Source organism: Cupressus sempervirens, chromosome 10 (assembly GCF_028749045.1).
Source record: "Cupressus sempervirens isolate cs-2001-9-10 chromosome 10, ASM2874904v1, whole genome shotgun sequence".
Classification (NCBI taxonomy): Eukaryota; Viridiplantae; Streptophyta; class Pinopsida; order Cupressales; family Cupressaceae; genus Cupressus; species Cupressus sempervirens.
The window spans coordinates 617,517,783-617,541,961 of record NC_143127.1 but is presented as its reverse complement, the minus strand read 5'-3'; the positions used below and the strand labels follow the sequence as shown (position 1 = coordinate 617,541,961).

General features: G+C 34.9%; 1 protein-coding gene across 5 annotated transcripts in view; it reads left to right on the top strand.

The window, feature by feature from the left end:
• ABCA1 (ATP-binding cassette A1) overlaps positions 1 to 23,878 on the top strand; it is a 307,414-nt gene extending 283,536 nt beyond the window's left edge. For all 5 annotated transcript variants that reach the window (XM_089804610.1, XM_089804609.1, XM_089804613.1 and 2 more), the window contains 6 exons: positions 6,041 to 6,177; positions 6,295 to 6,369; positions 6,542 to 6,839; positions 19,795 to 19,928; positions 23,305 to 23,363; positions 23,470 to 23,878. In XM_089804610.1, the coding sequence (XP_089660736.1) occupies positions 6,041 to 6,177; positions 6,295 to 6,369; positions 6,542 to 6,839; positions 19,795 to 19,928; positions 23,305 to 23,363; positions 23,470 to 23,563 (797 nt within the window). In that variant the 3' untranslated portion in view covers positions 23,564 to 23,878. The remainder of the gene's footprint in view (positions 1 to 6,040; positions 6,178 to 6,294; positions 6,370 to 6,541; positions 6,840 to 19,794; positions 19,929 to 23,304; positions 23,364 to 23,469) is intronic.
• The last annotated feature ends 301 nt before the right edge of the window (positions 23,879 to 24,179 follow it).

Below are 24,179 nucleotides of genomic sequence, written 5' to 3'. Positions count from 1 at the left end.
CTTCAGCAGTGGAATGAAAACACTTCTCAGATACAGTGATGAACAGTAGAGAAGTTGGGCAAACTTAGCTATACCTTAGTAGCTAAATCGCAAAGTATTTTCAAACCCTTATACATCAGCAAGGGCATACAGTTAAGAACCTAGGAAAAAGCCACAAAGGCACAAAATCAAATATATAATCAAGCGTGCTTTTCCCAATGAAATGAGCTCTTATTTATAAGCTTTCGTTGTCCAAAGTTTCCCTAAACCTCCACTTCAGGAATTGTGGAAGTTTCCCCAAAAAACTCAACACTTAGAAACTTTCCAACTTGCTTTAAATAAATATCTCTTAAAGTCATTATTATAATAATATAAACATTATTATAATAATGCAATTCAATGATTAATAACTAAATAAGAACTTATGCAATTTATTACTTTATTAATTGCCAGTGATGACCAACTGCTGAAGCCACCCACTGCATTGCCAAAAATAGAATTACTTAAAAGTAGCAAGTCCACAACTGCGACCCCCAAAACACCCTGTTAGCTCACGTGGATCGCTATGATGAGCTAACTCCAACTATGTAGACTTGCCAAAATCAAGGACATTACAGAATTACCATATGTAAACTTTAATCCATCACTTCCAACCTTAGATTGAACTTTTGTGTGATATAATTTGCGAACAAGGTTGATACTAATCACGTTATTGCATTGCTGTTTATCTATGTGTAATATTTAGAGTCCATCTGTGTTTGCTGACTACTTGTTTTTGTCAATACTGCTATGCCATGGTTTCTGTCCTCAATATTCTGTTGAATGCCTTTGTTGACTCATTGTGATTTCTATGTTTCAGAGTTATGTATTGCAGAGATGTTGTTAATTACTCAGATTTGTTTATACTATTTGCTTCATGAAGTCTTTATCTTTTGTCGGGCTTCTTTCTTTTCCATTTTGTGTGACTTCCTCACTTTTGACTGGAATATTTTCTATATTTTTTAATCAACTCGTATCTCCATAATATCGTATCTGCATTGATTCAAATACTTGGTATGCTGACTTGGAACAATTTTCTGTGACTCCTATTTGTTCACATATCACTGTTATGATATCATTCAAAACACTTGCAGATTACTCCTTGCTCTTGTTCCATCCGTGTTCAAACTCCTGACCAGAAATATGGCTGACGTGGTTCTAATTCCAAATATATCTTAGAAACTTTAGACTTGGTGATTGCATAGACTCGATATATATATGGCAGCCTGTGTCTCTTACAACCTGTCCTCCATTTGCTAATGTGGATGTTTTAATGAATTGATGTCTCTGTTTCTTCATATGGAAGAATCGATGCTTACAAATCAAGTGGTTGTCTTATATTCTAATTCCAAATACTTCTCCCTCATCTCAGAAGTTGGGCAATTGCATAAACTCAATACCCCTGTTCGCTTAAACACCACTAAATGGTTGTCAAGTCAAACAAATCAAATCTCTTATTTATCTTTGCATAAATGGTTGATTATTGTATGGCCATTATAATCGCATTTTCCATAATATTATGCAGATGAAGGATACCGTCTGCTGCTGTATATTATCTCTTGTCAGATCACGCCATTATCGCTTCTTCAAACAATTAATAGTTTACCAATGTGGATTCCAAACAGTGACTTGTCAATGACATATACTTTCTTTGTTTAATCACGTCCTTCTCCTGGTGTGCTTATATAGGTTGGTCTCTCCTATCTATTCATCTTTATGCTTTCATCATGGTCGCCCAATCAATAGTATGCCACCTCTCATTGTAGATCCAAGACTCTCCCAAATATGGCTTCTTATAATTGTTTATATTCTTCCATCTAGTATGTATATAACAGACACAAACAATTAAATTCCTATCTTCAATACACTGGTTTTATTCGTTCTCATGAAATCCTTTGATATCAATGATATTACATTCATCATTGACATCGATGGAAATATGTATGTAGGGCTAACTGAATGAGACACTAACTCCCCCTGAATACATGCTTCACACAAAAACTCAGTGAATGGATGAGCATGATATCGATCCCAATCTGTCTCTCAAGTACTCAAATGCCTCTTCTGGAAGAGGCTTTATAAAGATGTGGGCAATCTGCTCTTTTATAGCAGCATTCTCCAACTTAGCTTGCTGATCAAGAACTTGCTCTTTTCAGAAATGATACTAGATCAAAATGTGCTTTATTGTGGAGTACATGACTAGATTCTTTGATATGTTGATGACACTTATATTATCGTACAGTATGGAAATGGGATGCTCGTACCTAATTCTTTCAATGCTTGTTTCATCCATAGATACTATGTATGTAATGACCCCTTTGGACCTCCTTGGAACTATGGAACAATTAACTAGACTTTTATAAATCACAGTTTTGATCTCATTGTTAACTAATGCAATAGATGATCCAAAGATTATGATATCACTGCTATTTCTGATTTATACAATAATATGTATGCTGAAGTGAATTGATCTTATGAATAATCTACAATATATTATTTTCTGTATCTGATATGACAGTTTGAGTATGCAATGTGATGATTGTAATTTGATATGACGGTTTCTGTTTCTGATATGACAATCTATATATACAAGATGATCTGATGTAATTGCTTATAGCAATTAAATGTATAATAGTTATTGCTGGATAGTTTTGGTTTTTCTAATGTAATTTTTATGCACGTGCAATGATATATATATATATATAGACACACACACACACACAGCTCTTCCATTCTGCCACTGGTACTGTCTCTGATTCAGATTTGATGCCTTGCAACTAGAAAAGCTGTTTAAGCTATTGGGTCTAAACAGAGCATATCTAAGAGGATAAAAAGGAGATAATATGTATTCGATGATGCCTTATTGTTGGATGATTTTGTTCCAGTTCTTATATTTCTTGAATTGAAGTGTGGCATCCTTTGAGTGTGAGTAGTCATGTTTCTCTTGGATCACACCTCTCATAACTAGAGACATGTCATCATAATAACTGACAAGTCTCCATTATGATTGCTGTCTCCATGTCTTTAATGTAGTGATTGTGTCTCTTCACTAAGTCTCATGTAATACCTGGTGATTGTCATCACCACCTGTCTCTTTATTAACTAATGCAATAGATGATCCAAAGATTATGATATCACTGCTATTTCTGATTTATACAATAATATGTATGCTGAAGTGAATTGATCTTATGAATAATCTACAATATATTATTTTCTGTATCTGATATGACAGTTTGAGTATGCAATGTGATGATTGTAATTTGATATGACGGTTTCTGTTTCTGATATGACAATCTATATATACAAGATGATCTGATGTAATTGCTTATAGCAATTAAATGTATAATAGTTATTGCTGGATAGTTTTGGTTTTTCTAATGTAATTTTTATGCACGTGCAATGATATATATATATAGACACACACACACACACACAGCTCTTCCATTCTGCCACTGGTACTGTCTCTGATTCAGATTTGATGCCTTGCAACTAGAAAAGCTGTTTAAGCTATTGGGTCTAAACAGAGCATATCTAAGAGGATAAAAAGGAGATAATATGTATTTGATGATGCCTTATTGTTGGATGATTTTGTTCCAGTTCTTATATTTCTTGAATTGAAGTCTGGCATCCTTTGAGTGTGAGTAGTCATGTTTCTCTTGGATCACACCTCTCATAACTAGAGACATGTCATCATAACAACTGACAAGTCTCCATTATGATTGCTGTCTCCATGTCTTTAATGTAGTGATTGTGTCTCTTCACTAAGTCTCATGTAATACCTGGTGATTGTCATCACCACCTGTCTCTTTATAACTGTTCATGCCATAATATTAGTTAGAATTTAGTCTGATCAATGCCTGAGCTATTGCTGCCTCCACATATCTGATCATAATAATAACATTATCAATTATGATTGTGATGTTACTAATGGTTGGTTAGAATAAAATTATAGTTGACCATCTTAAACTAACGCTGTTAACATCCATGAGTACATCAATAATATAAGGTGCAATAACTGGTCTTCTCCATGCTGGTGATAGATTCAGTTGCTAAAGGTGATTATGATCTGTGAAACAATCTCTATGAACTCTTGATTTCAATGTATAACTGATATTGCTGTATATCATGTTCCTTGCTGATACATGCCTTTGTTAATTATTTATCTCTGCCACAGTTAGAGTAATACAATTACAAATTTTTTTTGTGTATATGCTTCCTTTGCACAGTGAAGATATTGTTAGATACTTTCTGCAATTTTGTCTCTTTTAGAGATTGGACAAAATTGAGAAATTACTACTGACATAAGGTTATATTGGCCTCAACTGTAGACAGGGAAATTAATGCTTTCTTTTTACTTAGCCAAGATACAAGACAGCTGGCAAGAAAACCACTTGTGTTTTCTCTAACATCAACATTGCTAGACCAATCCACATGTGTGTCTGCTGCGAGACTGAGATCTTCACCTCTTGGGTACCACATTCCAAAATCCATAGTCCCCTTAAATATTTCAACATTCTCTTGATTGCATTGACACAGTTTTCCTTTGGAGCTGCTTGAAACTGTGCCAGCAAACCGACTGCTTGCATGACATTAGGCCTTGTAGCTGTTGGATATAGAAAGCTTACAATCATGGATCTATATGTAGTTTGATTTGCCACAGGATATTCATCATCTTGGCTCAACTTACTGGATTACAATTGTCCATTTTAAACTTCAACATTTCACGAACATATTTAGTTTGAGAAATGAAAATTCGTTTATCTAGCATCTCAAATTCCTTTTTCGTATTTGAGGCGAAATCCTGGTACATCTCATCATTGTGACCCCCAAATATGATGTCATCAACATATACCACACCAATCAATAACCTGTCCCCTTCACTCTTGTTACATAGATTGTTATCCACTATTCCTCTTTTGAAGCCTTGTTCTTGGAGATTCTTGTCTAACCTTGAATACCAAGCCCTTGGGGCTTCCTTTTGTCTGTAAATAGCTTTCTCTTTCCCCACACATAATCTTTATTCTCTAATAGAATGAATCCTTCAGGTTGCTCAATATACACTTATTCAAGATTTTCATTTACAGAAGTTGATTTGATGCCCATCTGATACACAAAGCCATTCTTGAGACTTGTAAGAGCTATGAACATTTTGATAGTCTCTAATCTTGCAGTAGGAACAAATGTTTCTTCAAAGTCTATTCCTTCTACTTGTGCATAGCCCTGGCATAGGACCCTTGCTTTATCCCTTTTGACCACCCCATCTTTATTTCAGTTTCTTGTGTATTCTTCTCAAAGAAATATTTGAAGGGTCGAAGACAGGACAGTTTGCATGCTAAATTGAGCAACTGCACATAGAAGAGATGCTATAGATATTAGTGGTATTGTAGCAACATTGCTACCAGAAAAGTATAAAGCTATTTGGTGCAAAGCAAGGCTCAAGTATGGCTATATAGGAGAAAGCGGTAGTAAATGAGAAAAGACTTTATCACTTGCATCCTATCATGCTGTAGTTTTGGATCTGTTCGACGCATAATTAATTTTAATCTTTAATATTGTTAAGAACATTACAAGCATTTTCTTTATTTCGGAAATTTCTGTCTTTAGGCGTGTTTAAAGAAATTAATATGGGTGCAAAGCAACCCTAAATCATGGTTTGATTAGAGAAAGTGGCAATAGATGAGGAAATAAATCATCGCGTATGTCTTCTGTGCTGTTGTTTTATTAGACCTCTTTGACACAGGATTCATTTCTCTCTTTAATGATGTTTAACATATGTCCACACATTTGCATTATTTTGAATTTTCAGTATCTTTGTCTTGTAGCATGTTTTCTAAACTTTGTGTGATATGTCTCCCAAGTTTACAATTCTATAGTTTCGAAATTATTTTCATTTTCGGATAGTAACTTACCATATTTGCCGAGGTTCTTGAATATTAAAATCAGTCTCATTTCAGCTACATTATTTAGAGAAGCAATACTTTCCTTAAGCAAACTAGCTCAGGTTCCATTTGATGCGATACAGGTATGGATCCTATTGCAAAACGTTTTATGTGGGATGTCATCTCCTGTATATCAACTAGACAAGGAAAAACCGCAGTCATCTTGACAACCCATAGCATGAATGAAGCACAGGCACTTTGCACACGCATTGGAATAATGGTATACTCTTGTAATGTTTTTCCTACTTTTTAAAACTAAATATTTCTTTCTTGGGTTTGTGTGTATTGTCTGCCAATTAAATCAATCTGAATTGAATGATTTTTTTGGCTTTGTTAGGTTGAGGGCCGATTATGTTGTCTTGGAAGCCCTCAGCATTTAAAAACACGCTTCGGCAACTATCTTGAATTGGAGGTTTGTTTATCTCGGATAATTTTCAAAGAATAAATTGACAGTTTGGTTTAAAAATTAATGTATCTGCTAATATGCCACTTCGTAGTTTAACATCATTTCAATCACCACTCATAAAATCAGTAGCATTTTTATTACATCAATCTGATAAGTGTTCCCTTTAATGTTATTGCAGGTAAAACCTATGGATGTTAGTGTGGTAGAATTAGATAACTTGTGTAATCTTGTACAGGATATGTTGTTTGATTTCCCATCACATTCGAGAAGTATCTTGAGTGATCTGGAAAGTTGTATTGGAGGATCAGATGCTGGTCCATCTCATCAATTAACAGAAGCCACTCTATCACAAGATATCATCATAGCTGCAGGCCATATGCTAGGACATGAGGAATATGTACAAGCCCTTATCACAAATAGCCCTAGCACTGATGGAGTTTTTAGTGAGCAGTTGTCAGAACAATTGTCACGTGATGGTATGATTAATTTCCTTTAGTCAAATTCTTTGCCTCTGCAAAGTTTTACATTTTTTATAGAATCTTGCAGTGTCTTGGGTTTGTAGAATTTCTATAAGATTGTGTACATTTTTTTCTACCCATTGACGATTAAACCAAGTTACCAAAGCTGATGCTAAAGCAAGTTTTACTTGGTTCTACAATTATTTGATTAGTAAATAATCCTTAAAGCTTATCTCCCAACTTAACAACCCTTAATGATTTACTTAACAAATTTGGTATACCATAAACTATGCTAAAGCAAATGAATTGCTATGGGCAACTAGGCAACCAAATAGAATCAACAATGGTACAAGTACACATTTAGATGCATCCATCTCAATCTCAAAATGGTTACTGAAATTCAGGTTATGAAAGTACTGGCAGAAAACACACTTAACAATTTAATTCCTCGAATGCTGTGAGTACTAACTTCTAAGTACAAGTTCTACAATTACCTAATGAAGAGACAAGAAAATTAAGCAATGTTCCATTTCTTTTGTCGGTCCTACCATCAGTCATTGGTTGCACAACCCTTCCTCCATAGTCCATACATCGCGCTGCTCCTCTATTGCAACTTTTACATCAGCCACCTTTGGGGTTAAAATAGGGCCTTTTAGCTCCTCATCATTAGGGACTTTGTTCTCCAGACCACAAACACTAACAACATCTATTGTAATACATGATCTGTTTTTGGATTCGATTGTGTATATAATTTTTAGCATTGATGTTTCGGATCACACTGTGATCCATCATCAGGATGAGAGAATGAAAGAATAGAATGGTAAAATGTGCAGACTAAGCCTCACTCATGAAGAATAAAAGAGGGATAAGGTAAGCACACAAATTGAGGAGGAAGAAAAAGTCAAAAAAGAGGGGAAATAAATAAATAAAGGAACACAAAGAAAAGCCAACGAGAAACTAAGTTGAAAAATTGACAATGCCAACTAACCAAGCAAATAGGATACAATTAAAAATTAACCAAAGTAATAAAGAGAAGAATAACAAAACCAAGTGACTGAGTGAACAAAAAAGGGGGTGGGCTATGAGTGTCAAAACATATTGATGACAAAAATAACTAACAAAAGAAACCAAAAAGTAAATCCATACGAAGATCCTTGCCTATGGATGAATGGCTCATAAATATTTGTATATGAGTTTTATAAAAGTATGAAACCTATATGTACAAAAAGCCTATATCATGTGTGTGCAATATATATAAAAAAGATTAGAATAAAGTATGTAACTAATATGTATATCTATATGATTTAAAACTATATATGCATCGATTGATATATAATTTAAAACTTATTAAAGATATATATATATATATATATATAGTAATGTCCCCTTTTTAGCATTCATAGCATGATGTTGTCGTTAGCCTATTTCCCCACGGTCCCGTAGGCTAACCAGGACATTAAAGGGGCTTAGAGGCCATTTGGCCTAGATAGTTTCAATTGCAGGTCTTTCTGAGGGGTTTTGAGGCAACTTTGGGCATACTTACTATTTATAGTAAGTCATCTTGAGCATGGGTGGACATCCAGTAGCAGCGGTATGTCGATGGTAATTGTTTAAAATCGGCAAGAAGACTTGTTTATCATTGATAAGATTTGTTTTGAATTGATAAAGCTATTTTATAAAGTTAAATTTAAATATTTAACTTTATTAATGCATGGACTATAGTTTGTGGAAAATATTAAAATTAAAAGATTCCCCTTTATTTTATAACACATTGGAGACATAAGTTACATAAAGGGAGTTATGTTTTATCCCACATTGAGAAAACGAAGGATGGAGCTCTTGTGAGAACACTATAAAAGAAATGGAAGAGCTTCTTTTAAGCATGCTTGGAAATATCAAAGAAATTGGAAAATTTTCTGGAGATTGTCTCAATAGATTGGAGGACGAAATCCCTTCAAGCTGAAAATTTTGACGCCATTGAAAGATATGGTCTTGAGATTCAACATAGTAGCAGTCTGAAAAAGCGGAACCGAAAAAGTAGGTTGAAAAAGAGGGTACGAAAAAGCAGTCCGAAAAAAGCGAAACCGAAAAAGCAGGAGGAAAAAGCGGATACGAAAAAGTAAAATCGAAAAAAGCAGGCCGAAAAAGCAATTCGAAAAAAGCAAAGCAGAAGGGGCAGCATAGAAGGAAATTATTACAGCCATCTACAACCAGGTTCTTTTGTTAGTATTGCTTTTTAGGGTGTTATAAGCTTTCAGCTATAAGTGTGCATTATACCAGCACTATCATTTTGTAATCCATGTAAATGCCAAAGTCTTGGGCATATTTCATGAGTATTGTAATTTTCATTGCAATTAAGAAGATAATAGTTGTTGGTGTCATTTAAGCAATTTAATATCATTATTTATCAACTAGTTAGTGTGCATACCAACTGTTTGTAAAAATGTCAGTTGGCTGTAGGTGTTCATTTCTCATGCTTAGATCATATATATGCATTGAATATTGTCAAAATTAGTAGCACACTCATGTTAGGTCATTGTGTAGTCCATTGTAGTCTTCTAGCACAAGATTCTCATTGATGCAAATTGAAGAAAAAGTCATTTGAAGCTCGCTGAAATACTATATCAGTCATACGTCCCATGCATGTGAATTGTTTGATGAAATTCCTTGAGCTTTTATCAGCATTTTTGAGAGCAAATTTGAGGAGGGCCATTACAGTGGTATCAGAGCTTGCTTGCAAAATGTTTGACGAAATGTCAAACAACTGAAGTATAAAGATTTTTGGAAGAAGTTATAACCTATTGGGGTTATTACATATATATAGTATAATTTAAAATATTTTATATTTACTTATAAGTGAATATAATAAGTTTTACAAGATATATATAATTATATAATTTAAAACTTATTATATACATATAATAAGTAAATATGATAAATTCTATATATATATATATATATATATATATATATAATTAATTAAATAAAGAATATTATAAAAGAGGTTATATTCTTTATTTAGAACTGTAATATATATGGATAAATTTTATATATATATATATATATATATATATATATTCATACACACATATACGTGTGTGAGAGAAGGTCTATAAATGTGTATGTGTATGAATTTATATATATTATATCTTTATAAATATACTTTTATATGTACATATACAGATACATACATACATGTATATTATGTATAATATATATGCGCATGCGTGTGTAACTATATGTAAATTCCATGTATGTGTATCTATAGGCAAAGGTTTATACATGCACAAACATGCAACTAAATATATCGAAAGGAAAATAAAAGAGAACAACTGGATGATAAGCAAGTAGGGAAGTAAAAAATGGTGCAAACACGACAAAGCAAAACAATCACCAAAACAAAAATTATAGAACGATGAAAGAGAGAGGATAAGAAGGGGACACAAGAGGAAGTGATGAAATGGACCCACCAACAAGATGTGTAGAGAAAAGAACAACAAAACCAAAGAGGAAAAGTGATATATTGAGAAACAAAAGTAAACCCGGACAGAGGCTAACCAAACAAGAAAGGGGATCCTAGAAGACATAGCAAAGAGAGGAAGAGGCCAAGGGGAACCTCAAGAAGAAACAACAACATTGCCAGCTCAAAAAGAAGTAGACAAGGAGGAAGGTGCAGAGGAGTGTGCTAGACAAAGGAAGGCAACCATGGTGATAAGATAAATTGGAAGTTGCAGAGGAGCATGCTAGACAAAGGAAGACAACCAAGGTGACAAGACAAATCGAGGGCCGGGGCGACAGGCTAGAATCAAGGTTGATGGTAGTTGTTGAGCATACTGCCAAGATAGGTTTATGGACCAACCATCATCTCTATTGAGGTTCATGGGATGGTAGTTGATTTCAATGGCTTCCTTGAACTTCCTCTTGAAATAGTTATCCTCCTTGGAGAGGATTTATGTGCTTTCCAAACATATGTGATGTCTGGTAGTAGAGGAATGCTCAGCTAATGCCGATTTTTTGGTCCTCTCATGCTTGATGTCAGCAACATGCTCAGTAATTCTAGTGTGAATGAGCGACCTATTTGCCCAATATAGGAAACACCACACGAGCACAAGATCTTATAGACTCCAAAGTCTAGAAAGAGTGGCATAAGATGATTTCTTAGCCTTGAAAGAGGTTTGAAAGTGATGCAGAGGCCTTTTTTGGACAAGATTTTGGCAATCTTTTGGGAGATGCCATCAATAAAAGGAAGGGTGGTATCAAGGGAGGGTCCAAGGAAGGTTTGGGGTTGGCCAGAGAGTGATAGGATTCAGCTTGATTAAGAGCCTTGGAGATTTGTTTATGTGAATACCCATTTAATTTGAAGGCCTAGCAAAGATGGGTAAGCTCTTGGTTTAAGTTGTCCTCATTGCAAATTCTATGAGCTCTTAGGGTAAGGGTTTTAAGGATGCCCACTTTTTGGCTATTGTGATTTGCCAGATAGAAGACCTAAAACAAATTAAATAATCGCAATAAGTATGCTATTAAGTTTTACTTTCAACTTTTTAAAATTAATATAATAACTGTGGCATATTCTTGAATCCTGAAAGCAAGAAAAATAAGACAAAAATCAAAATAATAGCAAGTACCTTCTTGTATTAAATAAATTGTTGTTGTAGAATAAACATCTTTAAGTGTCATTTTCACGGCTTCATGCTTCTCCCTATTCCAACTCATGATCTCTAGTGATGGTTAGGCACCCAAATTTGTGTGTGGAACAAAAATGAAATATAGTGTGGATTTCTTCTTACAAATCCGAGACCTAATAGTCACACTTGCACTTGCAACACCACTTCTAGGAGGTAATGGAGAACAAAGACTTGAAGAGCTCTCTCAAAGTTTTCCATTTCTTCGTGTTGCTTCTTTCTTAATTCTTTTTCCTCTTCACATCCCTCTAAATGAGCTTACATTTCATGTATAACATCTTGAGGAGCTATGTGGCATGGTTTAGGATAGTCCCTTGATATATTCTCAAGGTGATATTTCAATCTGTTAATACCTCCTCCATTGTATTTAACATTACAATGGCAACATATAACTACGTTTTTGGGGGGCCAAGATGGCATGCTTCCATCCTTATCCCTTGCTACACGGACAGGGTCTACATCTGGGTTAAATGAAGGCTTAGATGAACGACCTTCAGGTTGAGACATTATGCCACTGCCGCTGCAATATTTCGTAAATTTTTTAAAATAAGCATCTAAAATAAAGAAAGTGGTGGTAGTTTCTTTTCCCTAGCAAAGATTCATTCACTTCGAAAGGCTATTAGCTTCTTGAAGCATAACTTTTTATAGTTGGTAGTTGAACGTGACTACCTTCTTGAGTGGGGTAGCACTTGTTATGAGGCATTGTTAGGGGAAGTGGTGGTTGAGCTCACTGATGTGCTTAAGTTGACTTCTTGAGTTGGCTCACTAGGAGTAACAATTGTTGTTGAGAGAGGCAACCATGGAGTTGGAGCATGTGCAGTCTACACCAGTCCTAGATCAAAGTCAACTACATATAGTGGTGGTTGGTGGTGAGTTGACTTCCACGAACAGGGATGATGGATGCATTTGCATTCATCCTTGATACGAGTGTAGTAGCTATAGATGAGATGATTGCATCAATGGAAGACTGCAGAGAGCTTTATACCAGGTCCCCCAATAGTTAGTACATTGACAAATGATGCAGAATATGGTATTGAGAGCTTGGATGTGAGAGTAGTAGATTCTTCAGAGAGTCGTGTTCCGATTCCTGACACTACACCCTCTTTTTTACAAGACTTGGACAGGGTATCATATGATTTGGAGCCAAGCTCTAGTAGGGATTTGTTTCCTTCTGTTGGAAGCAAATCTGTTACTTCACCTTATACAACTAATGGCGATAGACAATTGGTAGTGCCACAGTTTCAGAGGGATCAACTATGGATTGCAAGAGAGTAGGTTCATGCTTCTTCATATAATTTCTACTGCACAATGTCTTTTATTGAGTATCTTCTTGAGCGTTTGGAATCACAAGAGGGACCATAGAGAGCTTCTAAGGGTATTTTCATTAGGGGTTCTCGCAATAGTCAGGTTTTGGTAGGAAAGTTTGTAAAAATTGAGACTAAAATGCTTCCCCATGGGGATTTTGTGGTTAGGTTTGTAGAGAGGGTTACCTTGAATCCTAACTAACCAATCGTTTGTAACGTAGATTGGAGCCATCTCTTGGTTCTTGGTTTGATGATGATAAGCCCCTGATGGAGATCGGTGGAGTTTATCGTAGCTACACAGTGAGGAGTGCTCAACATTTCTCTTTTGACCCACAAGTAGAGGAATTGGTTTCATGTTGGTGTGGGTTGTCACTAGGTTTATAACATCCTTTATGGGATGGGTTTGCACCATTTGCAGTTGATGGGGTTATTAGTTGCAAGTTAGTAGGAGGCTACTTGCAAGGTTAGCATATCCACTACAGTTTTGTAGAGGATGAATATCTGGGTTATGATTTAGATGCTTTTGGGAGTATTGTTTGTTTTGTATAGATAGAATTCATACTCATCATAGATTGGTAGGGTGTCTAGGGAGTTTTGATCTGGTAGATGATATTGTATATTCATTTTTTTCATCCCTACAGGGATCTAGGTGGAGACAAGCTTTGCACTACTGATTGATTTAGTTGCCATTGTTGGCATGGTGATAGAATGTTCAAGTTGCTCTGTGGATACAGTTGTTATCACAGGAGTTTGTAGATGATGTTAGGGACATTACACACACTTTTTCTTGGGATTTGGGTGGATCAATATGTGCCCTTGGTTCTGACGATTGCTTGAGGACAAGCAATCTTTGGGAGGGAGGATTGTAATGTTCCCTATTTCTGGCAGTTGGTAGGTAGTTAGTGAGGCCAGTCCATCACTATGATCCTAGTGGTTTGGTAGGTTAAGGGTTCATGGTGATCTACTTACTACTTTTAGTAGGTTAATGATGGCGATTTCCATTTCTGGCAGACACCTAGGCACTATATTCAATTGTGATGATATTGGCACTTTTAGTGGTATATATTGAGTTTAAGTTTTATAAATTGCTTTTGGGCGCCTGGGGGGTATTAATCATTAATTCACATGGAATATAATCCTAAGTCTTAAAAGCAATGCTTTTAAGTGAAAAGTGTGTCAAAGAAGCCTTTTAAGTGAAAAGTGTATTTATGAAGGCTCTTTAGTGAAAAGTGTGTGAGAGAAGCTAGTTGCTTTTGGTGTCTTGAAGAAGACATCTTTAATTGTTACAAAAGCAATGCTTTCTGAGAAAGCAATTCATTTATACGCTTATGTTTATTGGAATTGGAGAGTTGAAGGGTTTCTACATGGGGTTTGGAGAAATTGATGATTTCTCAAATGTGGTTTGCATTTCGAGTTGGCCGACATAGCCAATGAATTGTGTCATTAATGATCTAGGGTTTTCTTCTAAGATTTGAAGGTATTGTGTTGAAGATCTATTAAGTAATTCTATTATTTTCTAGAGTGAAGGAGAGGCAAGTTCGATGTCTAGTTAATTTATAGGAATTCATCACACTACTGCCGTGGGGGTTTCTATTATAGCAACATTTGCATTTCATATATTTGTGATCATTGTTTCAATCTACGTTTACAATTTGAGGAGCTGCATTTGGATTTCAAGCAACATTTCACCATATGCTAGTAGCGTTCCCACACTAGGAGCTATGATCTGTTATAAAGTGGCGTGGATGTCAAATCTTTGCTGCCATTTGTTATTCTAGCGCCATTCTTCAATTTCAAACTCCGAATTAAATTAAATCTAAGGTCATAGGGTTCACCCTTGAACCCCCCGAACCAGCCCAGGTTTGAACTGGTTCGTGGTTCAGGGCTAGTTCGCCAGGTAGTCTGGGCAAGGTTCAATTTTTTCCCTATTGGTTTGAATTGCTTGGGACATAGTTCGAACCTGGGCAGAACATGCTGAAAACTGGAAAACAAAGTTCGAACCGCATGAATTTTGGGCCCCACGGATGACAAAAAAAGTGTTTTTTTTACAAAATTTAATAACTTTTTGGCTTACACTAGATGATATTGAAGAATTTGATGCGAATACCTTTGTTGTTGCTTCTGATCCTATTGGCCTTTGCTCTAATTCTGAGTCAACTAATGCCGGAGAAGAAGAAGAAGAAGATGATGAAGATTGAAGAACTTAGAATATTAATAGATTTTTGTTCCATTAGTTGAACAATGAATGCTAAACAATGATACTTCAGCTTGATGCTATGATTTATTTTTTAATGTTTTGAATCTTTGATGTTGAACTTGTTACTTGAACTACATGATGGTATGATCACTATGATTACAAGTTTATGGTGTTTTTGTTGTTTACATGTGTTTATGCTACTATGCTACATTCTAATTAAAACTCATGCTTCATAAATGTGTATATATATAATTTTTACATGATTTTGTACAAACAAACCCAAACCACTTTCCAAAATTTTGCCACATTTGCAAACCGGTTCTTAAACTTCAAACTTAGAACCGAACTCAATTCAATAACTTAGAATAATATTTTTGCATTTCTATGTGCACATTTGTGAGAACTTGTAATTTGATCAATGACAAATAAAGTTTGATTTTAATTCATAATTGTTTACTTAGCATTTCAAAGCATTGTCACTTATATACTGTGAAAATTGGAAAAAAATTTATATCTTAAAACTCAATAAAATATAAAACTTTCAAAGAAAAGGAATCATTCTTCAACATAGTCAAAAGTGAGCCAGAAGGCTCATTACACTAAACTTGAGTGGATCAACCAATCACATTAGATCCACTCCAAACTAAAACTATAGCCTAACCTCTTCTATACAAGCCTCTCTTTCTAATAAAACCTTTCCCGTGCAAGTGGGAAGTGATCAACATTTAGTTTTTGTTTCTATATTCATATAGTATACAATCATAACGAGGCCTTATATTTTCATGGGCCTATAGAGCATTAAGTGTAGACTGAGCTCTAAAACTTTCAATTGAGCCCCAAGTGTATTCATGGAGAGTCCCCTTCCCCATGTTTGATTTCATGCTTGCTAATTTTTTTCATCTATTTGTCTACAAGTGGTCTCACTTATTGATCAAATTGAATGAGGGGGCGTTGAGTTTTCTCGGCTTGCTGCAAATGTACTAAGCACTGCTGGATTGGTATGTGTTTTCCAAACAGCAGTGACCTCTTATATATAATAAGAATAAGCAATGAAGAGACATGTCCCATCTATTCCTTAATTAGATAATTTATATAATATAAACTTAAATCATAGTTATATATATAAATTTCTCTCATATAAACTTCTCATAAATAATTATATATAGCTTTATCTGATAGAAGCTACCAAAAATTAACACTCCCTCTTAGCAAGGGAGGATAAACACGACAAATATCACACCATTGGTAATATTAGGCATGATAAATTTTGAGGATACTTTTGAGCAAAAGATATCCACCATTTTGATATCACATTTGATGTCATGAGTATTGACCTCCAGAATATCAACACTTGATATTCACCATGTACTCGATAAGGTAATGGCCTGCAGAACATCAACATATGATATTTCATCATTTTGATTTCACAATTGAGTATTGGTCCCCAGAATATCAACATATGATATTCACCATATACTCTCTGAGTAATGGCCTCCAAAATGAGATGCAAGATATTCACCAAGTACCATGAGTAATGGCCTCTAGAACATCAAATCGTATGATATTCACCACATACTTTGTATAATGGCCTCCAAAACATTAATTTGCTTTACATTCACCATATATCCAAAAAATGTTTATAAGGTATGCACACACGCATTTTCATAATGCTTACCATATAAACATCCAATATGCAAAAGTATACTCTATCATGATCTACATAGATATCATAAAATATCCATCATAATAGAAAATTAAGTTATTGTAAGATAGTTACCTTTCAATAACTTCTGCAAATACAAGTGACAGCATTTAGAAGTCATTACTTCATGATGTACACAGGGGGCAGGCCCATTAAAATCACGTAGTTACAAAGGTATATTCATGAAACACCGTCCTCTTGACTGGTACAACTTAATGATCGTTGGAGAATCCATCTCAACATGGTTTACTCCCTTTGAATCAATATGACCAAGCTAGTTGGAGGTTGACTGAATCATACCCTCAATCTGCTGCCTCTTTTTCAAGGTTGCCTCTAATGAAATGTCAAGCTCCCTCTGAATCTCAATCTCACTCTTCCTTATTGGAAGATATCATTGTCTTTACCAATGCATTTATCCACATTTCTTTAAATTGTTTGTCCTTTGTATTTACTATCATTCTTCTTTATCACTTTGCTTATAATTGGGTGGCTCCAACTTACTTTCCATTTCTTTCTAAATTTCCACCACTCAAGTTAGGGTGGGTCCACTCTGCCCACGTGACATATCAGTTGATAAATGTGATATTCAATGATAAGAAATGCTTATCTTATATTAGTTGTGACTTATCTTTGAGCACTATTAATATTTCATTTTTGGGTTTACTCCAATAAGTGTTATCTTGGCATGCCCTGATTTGTAAAGACTCAGAATTATTTATACTGCTCACAATAAAATTGTTATTCGCTCACATTGCATGATTATTTCTAGTTTCGTCGCAGGCTCAGAATGAAATCTTCTTGACAAACAATGGATAGTTGAAATGATTCAATTTGTATCTCATTCTATGCTGCTTAAAATCCGCAGACTTCAATGTTACGCACGGGCATAGTAATCTTGATATTGGTCTATGTGAAACTTTTGCACAATTATATGAAAATCTTGAAGACGATATGCATTCAAATGTTTTTGGGCTTTAGGGATATATAAATCTGCTTTTCTACAATCCTGCACATGTATACTCCAGATTATAAACTACAAAAAAAATCAGATTCCAAATTACTTTGATTAGGGATATATAAATCTGCTTTTCTATGATCCTGCACATATATACTCCAGATTATAAACTATAAAAAAAATCAGATGCCAAATTACTTTGATTGTATGATCGAACAATGACATTCTTTCTTTATTGCATTTTTTTTTCAAGCGATGGTTATTTTAATCTATTCAATGTTGATTCGTTATTGGCAGGGCACGGGATAATAATATTTATGATTCATCTGTGTCAAATATATCACCGCATGCTTGCATTTCTTCCTATAAGCTATCCACAGGGTGCAGTTCAATCATTTATTAGAATTCATCAATATTCATTAGACCAGATGTTTCTTACAAACCTGGCTCACCATGTTGAAATATCAAGATCGGTATGCGTGATTTGTTCAATCCTTTTATTTTTCTGCCAGGCGTCGTCTTTTCTTGGGTGATTCCTGATTTTCTTATTCACTAATAACTATGATGTGTTCCTGGCTGAGTCATTCTTTATAGTGCTCAAGTTCTTTTAATCTCTTTCTAATGTCCGGCTTAAGTATTCAATGTAATGTCTTCGCAATCCTATCACTGAAGTGTCTTCGTAATCCTGCCTTCCAATTTATTTCTTGTAGTCATAAATTTATAGAACTCCATCCATGGAATGTACGGTATTCCATATTTATCATTCAACTGGTAAATAATCTCTGATTTCTATTATCTTTTAACGTGAAATCTCTTATTGAACTGCAGCACTGAATGCTCAGTGCTCTGTGATTTCCTGTACAACCTTCATTGAATTTCCAGCCATGTCTTTTGATTCTTCCAGACTATATATTATATGCTGATCTTTATGATTCAAAAATATCTTATTGATAATTACCAGGTGCAAATAAGATCAACTTATTTTTCCTTCTTTCAAACCTGCTCTGCTACCATGTTGAGTTTTCTCGGATTGCTATAAATGTACTAAGCACTGCCGGATTGGTATGTGTTTTCCAAATAGCAGCAACCTCTTATATATAACAAGAATAAGCAATGAAGAGACATGTCCCATCTATTCATTAATTAGATAATTAATATAATATAAACTTTAATTGTGTGTGTGTGTGTAAACTTATATCTCATAAGTAATTATATATAGCTTTATCTGACAGAAGCTACCAAACATTAACAGGGGGTAGAGGTGTGGAACATAGCCCCTACCTATATGGTTGGTGGTAGATGGGTCCTATTCTCTACAGTGGGAATTGAATGGCCCTTATTGCTCAATTGTTCTCTTTGTTGAAGCATCCTAAATTTCTATTTCACAATTATCATTTTTCATTTTCCCATCCATAACACATCTAAATCTATTTGAGTGCATTGTTCCCTATGCAGTGTGTTAGGCTCCGAATCACCTTATGTTCAATAGCTGAAGTTATCCACAGAAAAACAAAATTGATAGGGACTTGAAAATATACAGTATTTAAATAGGTTTGTTAGGATCTCTAAGCAATCATAATTCTTAGATGCGGAGTTTGAGAGGATTCTAATAAACCATAAAATTTTAACTGAGAGAGCTCAATAAGAACTTGGCAACTTCAAAAATACATAAATTTCGTAAAATTTGTACATAATTGTATATACAAGCAGGGCAACTATTATATGTCTTAAACATCTCTGTAGATGAATTTTCTCAATTATTTACAATATAGAAAATATGTTCATGCAAGCAAATTTCTATTTCTTTAATCTTTATAAACTGTAATCACTATGTAATGTATGTTGTACAGTTTTCCTGGGATTCGAATGCCATAACTTGCATGAGTTTGTGTTTCTTTGTGAGTTTTAAATCTGTTATATTTTGAACCTGGCCATGATTTTAAATATTTTAAATTTGATTCTTTCATTCTTCATGGTTAAATTTCAGCTCTTTGTTGATGAAAATTAAGTTAATCAATATTATTAACTCTCACTGATCATGTTTTGATCTGCTTGATTTTTTTCTTAACATGTCAAAGCAATTATATTCTAACTTGCATGGTATTTGTTCCATGAATGGTGGTTTCCTTTCAGGTGAGATTCCTATAAAAGTTTTTTGTGAATGGTGGCTTACAAAAGAGCGTGTAGCCAGAATTGACTCCTTTGTCTTTTCATCATTTCCTGGTGCGACATTTCAAGGACGCAATGGTTACAACCTTAGTTATCAGGTTTCTATTTGGCAACCTTGGACTTCTAACCTTCTGTCATAAGTTATAACTATAGTTTCTTTTATAGCTATTTTGTTGAGAAGCTACAATATTTTTTGAAAATATTAAATGGCTATTATAATACATTTAAAATAAAGTGCTCAATGAAAACATTTTACAAGTGCTTTGTACTAATTTCGTTGTTGGGAAATGTACATCTCGGCAAAATACTCTATTTTATGTACTGCAATATCATTCTTCAAGCGACTTCATATTTTGAAATTTGCTTGGTACCTATGTAGCCTCATCAACCTGCATCACTATAAACCAAATTCTCTAGGGGTTCAGGGTGAGCTGTTCCCCATGGGCCTATCTTAAGTTTTCCTTTGTTATTCAATTGTATTGAAATAACTAAGGATCTTGAGCATCTTAGAATCTTTTATAGGTGTGATTCACTCCTAGGCCATTTCTTGTTCTTTTATATTTCTTGGGCAAAATTTTTGATATAAAACAATTCATGGTAAGGAGCAGATTGAGTGGAGTAGATAATTTTGCGGATCAACAGTGGCCATTTTGTCACTTCTTGTAGAAGAGCAGTCATAGAAGTACAAATGTTTTAGATTAAGGTAAAAACAGGTTTTGAAGGGACCCGAAACCCTTTAACAAAAGCAAAAGATCAGCAATAAGCACCACTAGGTTTTACAAGGACCTAGAACCTAAAGTTTATCAAAAAACACAAAACTAGGTTTTACATAGACCTGAAACCACAAATCTAAACCAAACACACCCAAGTTTTACAAGGACTTGGAACCTAAAGTTTAAACAAAAGCTGGAAAAAATAAAAAGCAAAACCAGCAAAACCACATGGACCAACAACCAGCACACCAGCAGTCATGACCAACACCTTAAATAGCTCTTTAATGATCTTCTCCACCTCCTTGCCTGCTTCTCAGTACTCTGGATAATATCTACTATAGCAAAACTAGGAAACGCAGCTGCTTCAGTAATCTTTTTCCTCATACTCTGCCTCGTTCTCTTACTTGGCCCTTCTAGACTCCACACCCCAACTGTATCTGGAGACATAATCTCCTCATTGCTTTTCTTGCCCAGACTGGCCGCCACAGCACACAAATTGGAAATAACTTGCTCCATTCTTTGCCCGCTATCCTTTATTAATTGATGGAGTTCCAGCTCATACTGCTTAAGTTTGTTAGAAATGTTACCAACTTGTCTTCCTAGATGGGCTCTCATGGCATGTTCATGGTCCAGATCTTTCTGAATAACCCCAATTCTTTTCTTGAGCACCACGATCTCATTGTAGGCCATGAGTCACCTTGAAGGGATGCGTCTGCTTTAAGCTTGGCAATATGAAGGAAAGATAACATCGGAGATTCATCCCTGCACCCTTCATCAACCCTATTCGCCGTGTCAATGGTAGTTTCCTTATTTTCTATATTGACCTGGATCTCGGTTTTTGCATCCTGCTTCTCATTGAGCTCCTCTTTATTCTCCTTACTCAAACTGTGCTCTTTCATGACAAGGACATTACCCTTGTTATTCTTTGTAGTGTCCATATCCATTTTCTCCTCGCTGGAATTCCTTTTAGAAGGATAAGGGTGAACACTTTGTTTCCCCTCTTCATCCCCTAAAGCTTTAGACCCCGCATTAGACTCAGTTTTCCTGTCTTTACTACCCTTCACATGATCTTTGCTAATTGACATTCCTTTGCTCCCAGAATAACCTTCCAAGTTCGTGCTAAGGTCCCCCATTTTCGTTTTATTATCATCCTTGGCAAAGTTCTCAGAATCCATAACTTCCTCCACATTCTTCTTTTTAATCTCTAGTTTATTACCCTTTTTGGTACTCTTACTGTCATTAGTGCCTTCCTCACTTTTAACTTAAATTTTCTTAGAGATTCATTACCAGTTTCCACTTTTGCTCCACAATCGGAGAGTGTTTAACAGCCTTGCTTTTACAGTAATTTTCAATAAGTAATAGTAAACCCTCATGGAGCATAGGAAGTGACTCCTTTTATGGGCTTGAAGGCTTTGAATCAAAGAGTATTTCAAATAAGACGGAAACGATATTCTATCTTTATACCTAAAATGATTTAGGAACAGAAAATAAAACTTGTGGACTCTCTTAGGTCTACCATCAAGGATAAAATACCCACGAATGCACGATAAAACATCCCTTCAGATAACCTTAATCGGGCTCAAGTCATCGAAATTGCCATTCTTCTCAAGCTTTTTCTCCTCTTCATCAGTTTTAGGGATTTTTTTGAAGGCCACATTCAAAATATTGGTCTCCTTGCCGAATTTAAGACCCTCCATAGGAAGACCCATAATCTCAGCAATAATAGAAGTACAAATGTTGATTGTAGCCATAATTAATAATAGACTTCAGAACCTTGCCACGTAATGTGATACATTTATACCTTCTGTAGAACTCGTAAAATTTGGAGGGAGCATTAGTGTAGAGTTATATAACCCTTGTTTATTACATATGTTATTTTAGAACTACCTCGCGTCCTTCCAAGTCTCTGGACTCAAAAATTAGTTTGAAGTGTATATAGGTGTATATTTTCAACTAGAATGTCCACCATCCATTTTCCATACATTTGGATACATATCTATCATTTTATGTTTTGATTCTCACTGGCATAAGAAATAATAAAAATGCCTGAGTTTCAAAGTTTTTAGTTTGTCTTTTTTACCAATGTGTCCTCACCTTTTTCAGTCACCTTCACATCCTACTTGTATCATTGCATGTGACTGTGGCAATGTTGCATGGGAATTACACTATCCCAAATCTAACATGTCCTTAGGACAAAGGGTTAAAACCTGTGCAATGCAGCAGTTGTACCTTAAACTGATAATTTCCACTTCTTTCTCAATGACAAGAAGTGCTGGCTAAAATTTGCTTGGAAACATGGGAAGTGTGACTAATAATTAAGTAATTTCTTCTCTCTCTAAATGATAGTACTTTTGATTGGAAGCATATGTATTGCATATGTCACCTATAAGGTGTTTAGAAATGGGTCTTCTTTCTGTCATTGAAACCTCATTCCTCTTCCAGGCATTTAGTTCATGACCCTTTGTTTTAGATTTCGCAACAAAAATCTAGTAAGTTTTATGCCTTGTATTTCCCCTTGAAGCCTCTTTGTACACGATTTTATCATATAATTGTATGCAAGAACTTTTTTCATTCAACACAGATGCATTGCATGATAAAATACAATATGCAATCAAGTCAAGCTAGATGAAAATTTGGAAGTCATTAAGCCAAATGTGTGCTTGGCTTTTTCATTTTGTATAGTAAATTTGGTTTGCTCCTGGTAATAATGGTTGCAACAAACTTTTAAGACGTGCTATTTTTCATGTCACTTTAACTGCAGCTCCCATACCAATCTGGGGCATCTCTTGCTGACATATTTGGTCATTTGGAACACAACAGGTTTGTTTGAAGACACCAGACCTAATAGTAGTTTTCTCTTCAAGATTTGTTGCAGTGAGCTTTTTAAATTTCTTTGTTTACAATTACTGCCAATATTGTTTTGTAGGGAAAAGACTGGTATTGCTGAATACAGCATTGGCCAGTCAACGTTGGAAACAATATTCAACCATTTTGCAGCAAAAACCAGTAAGGAAGCCTAGGGTTAAACATCTCATGTTTATAGAATATGCTACTGTAATTGTAATAGGAGATCATTTTCAATATGGATAATTGATTCAAATGCATGTGAATCAATACATTATAGTTTGTAGTTGTGAATATTCAAGGTAAGTTATAATATGTAATCTCCCCACAAAAAAAAAGGGAGAGGTTACAACAATTTTTACCAACAAAGCAGTATCTTGAGGACTGTGACTCATTCAATCTTTTGTAGTAATGTCCATACACACTGGACTCTGCACAAAAATCTGAAGTGATCATATCATCAATTTAAATTGTTCATTTTTACAATATAAGCAGGTGTAATATTCTCCCATTTAATTAAAATGTATTGTCAATGTCCAAATTGAACTCGTGCAAGACCTTTCAAGAAAAATATACAAGGTAAATTTGTAACAAAAACATACCTGGTTGCATGTCATCTTCGTTGCAAACACTGCTTTATGCAGTACAATTAATACTGGTATATGCCATTTTTCTTGAACCTCTGATGTTGGCATATTATTAAGTGCTTTAGATTAATCATTAAACCTTATAATTGAATTGGTATTAAGTTTGAGGGATTTAATCTTTCTGTTGGATTTTGTCAATGATGTA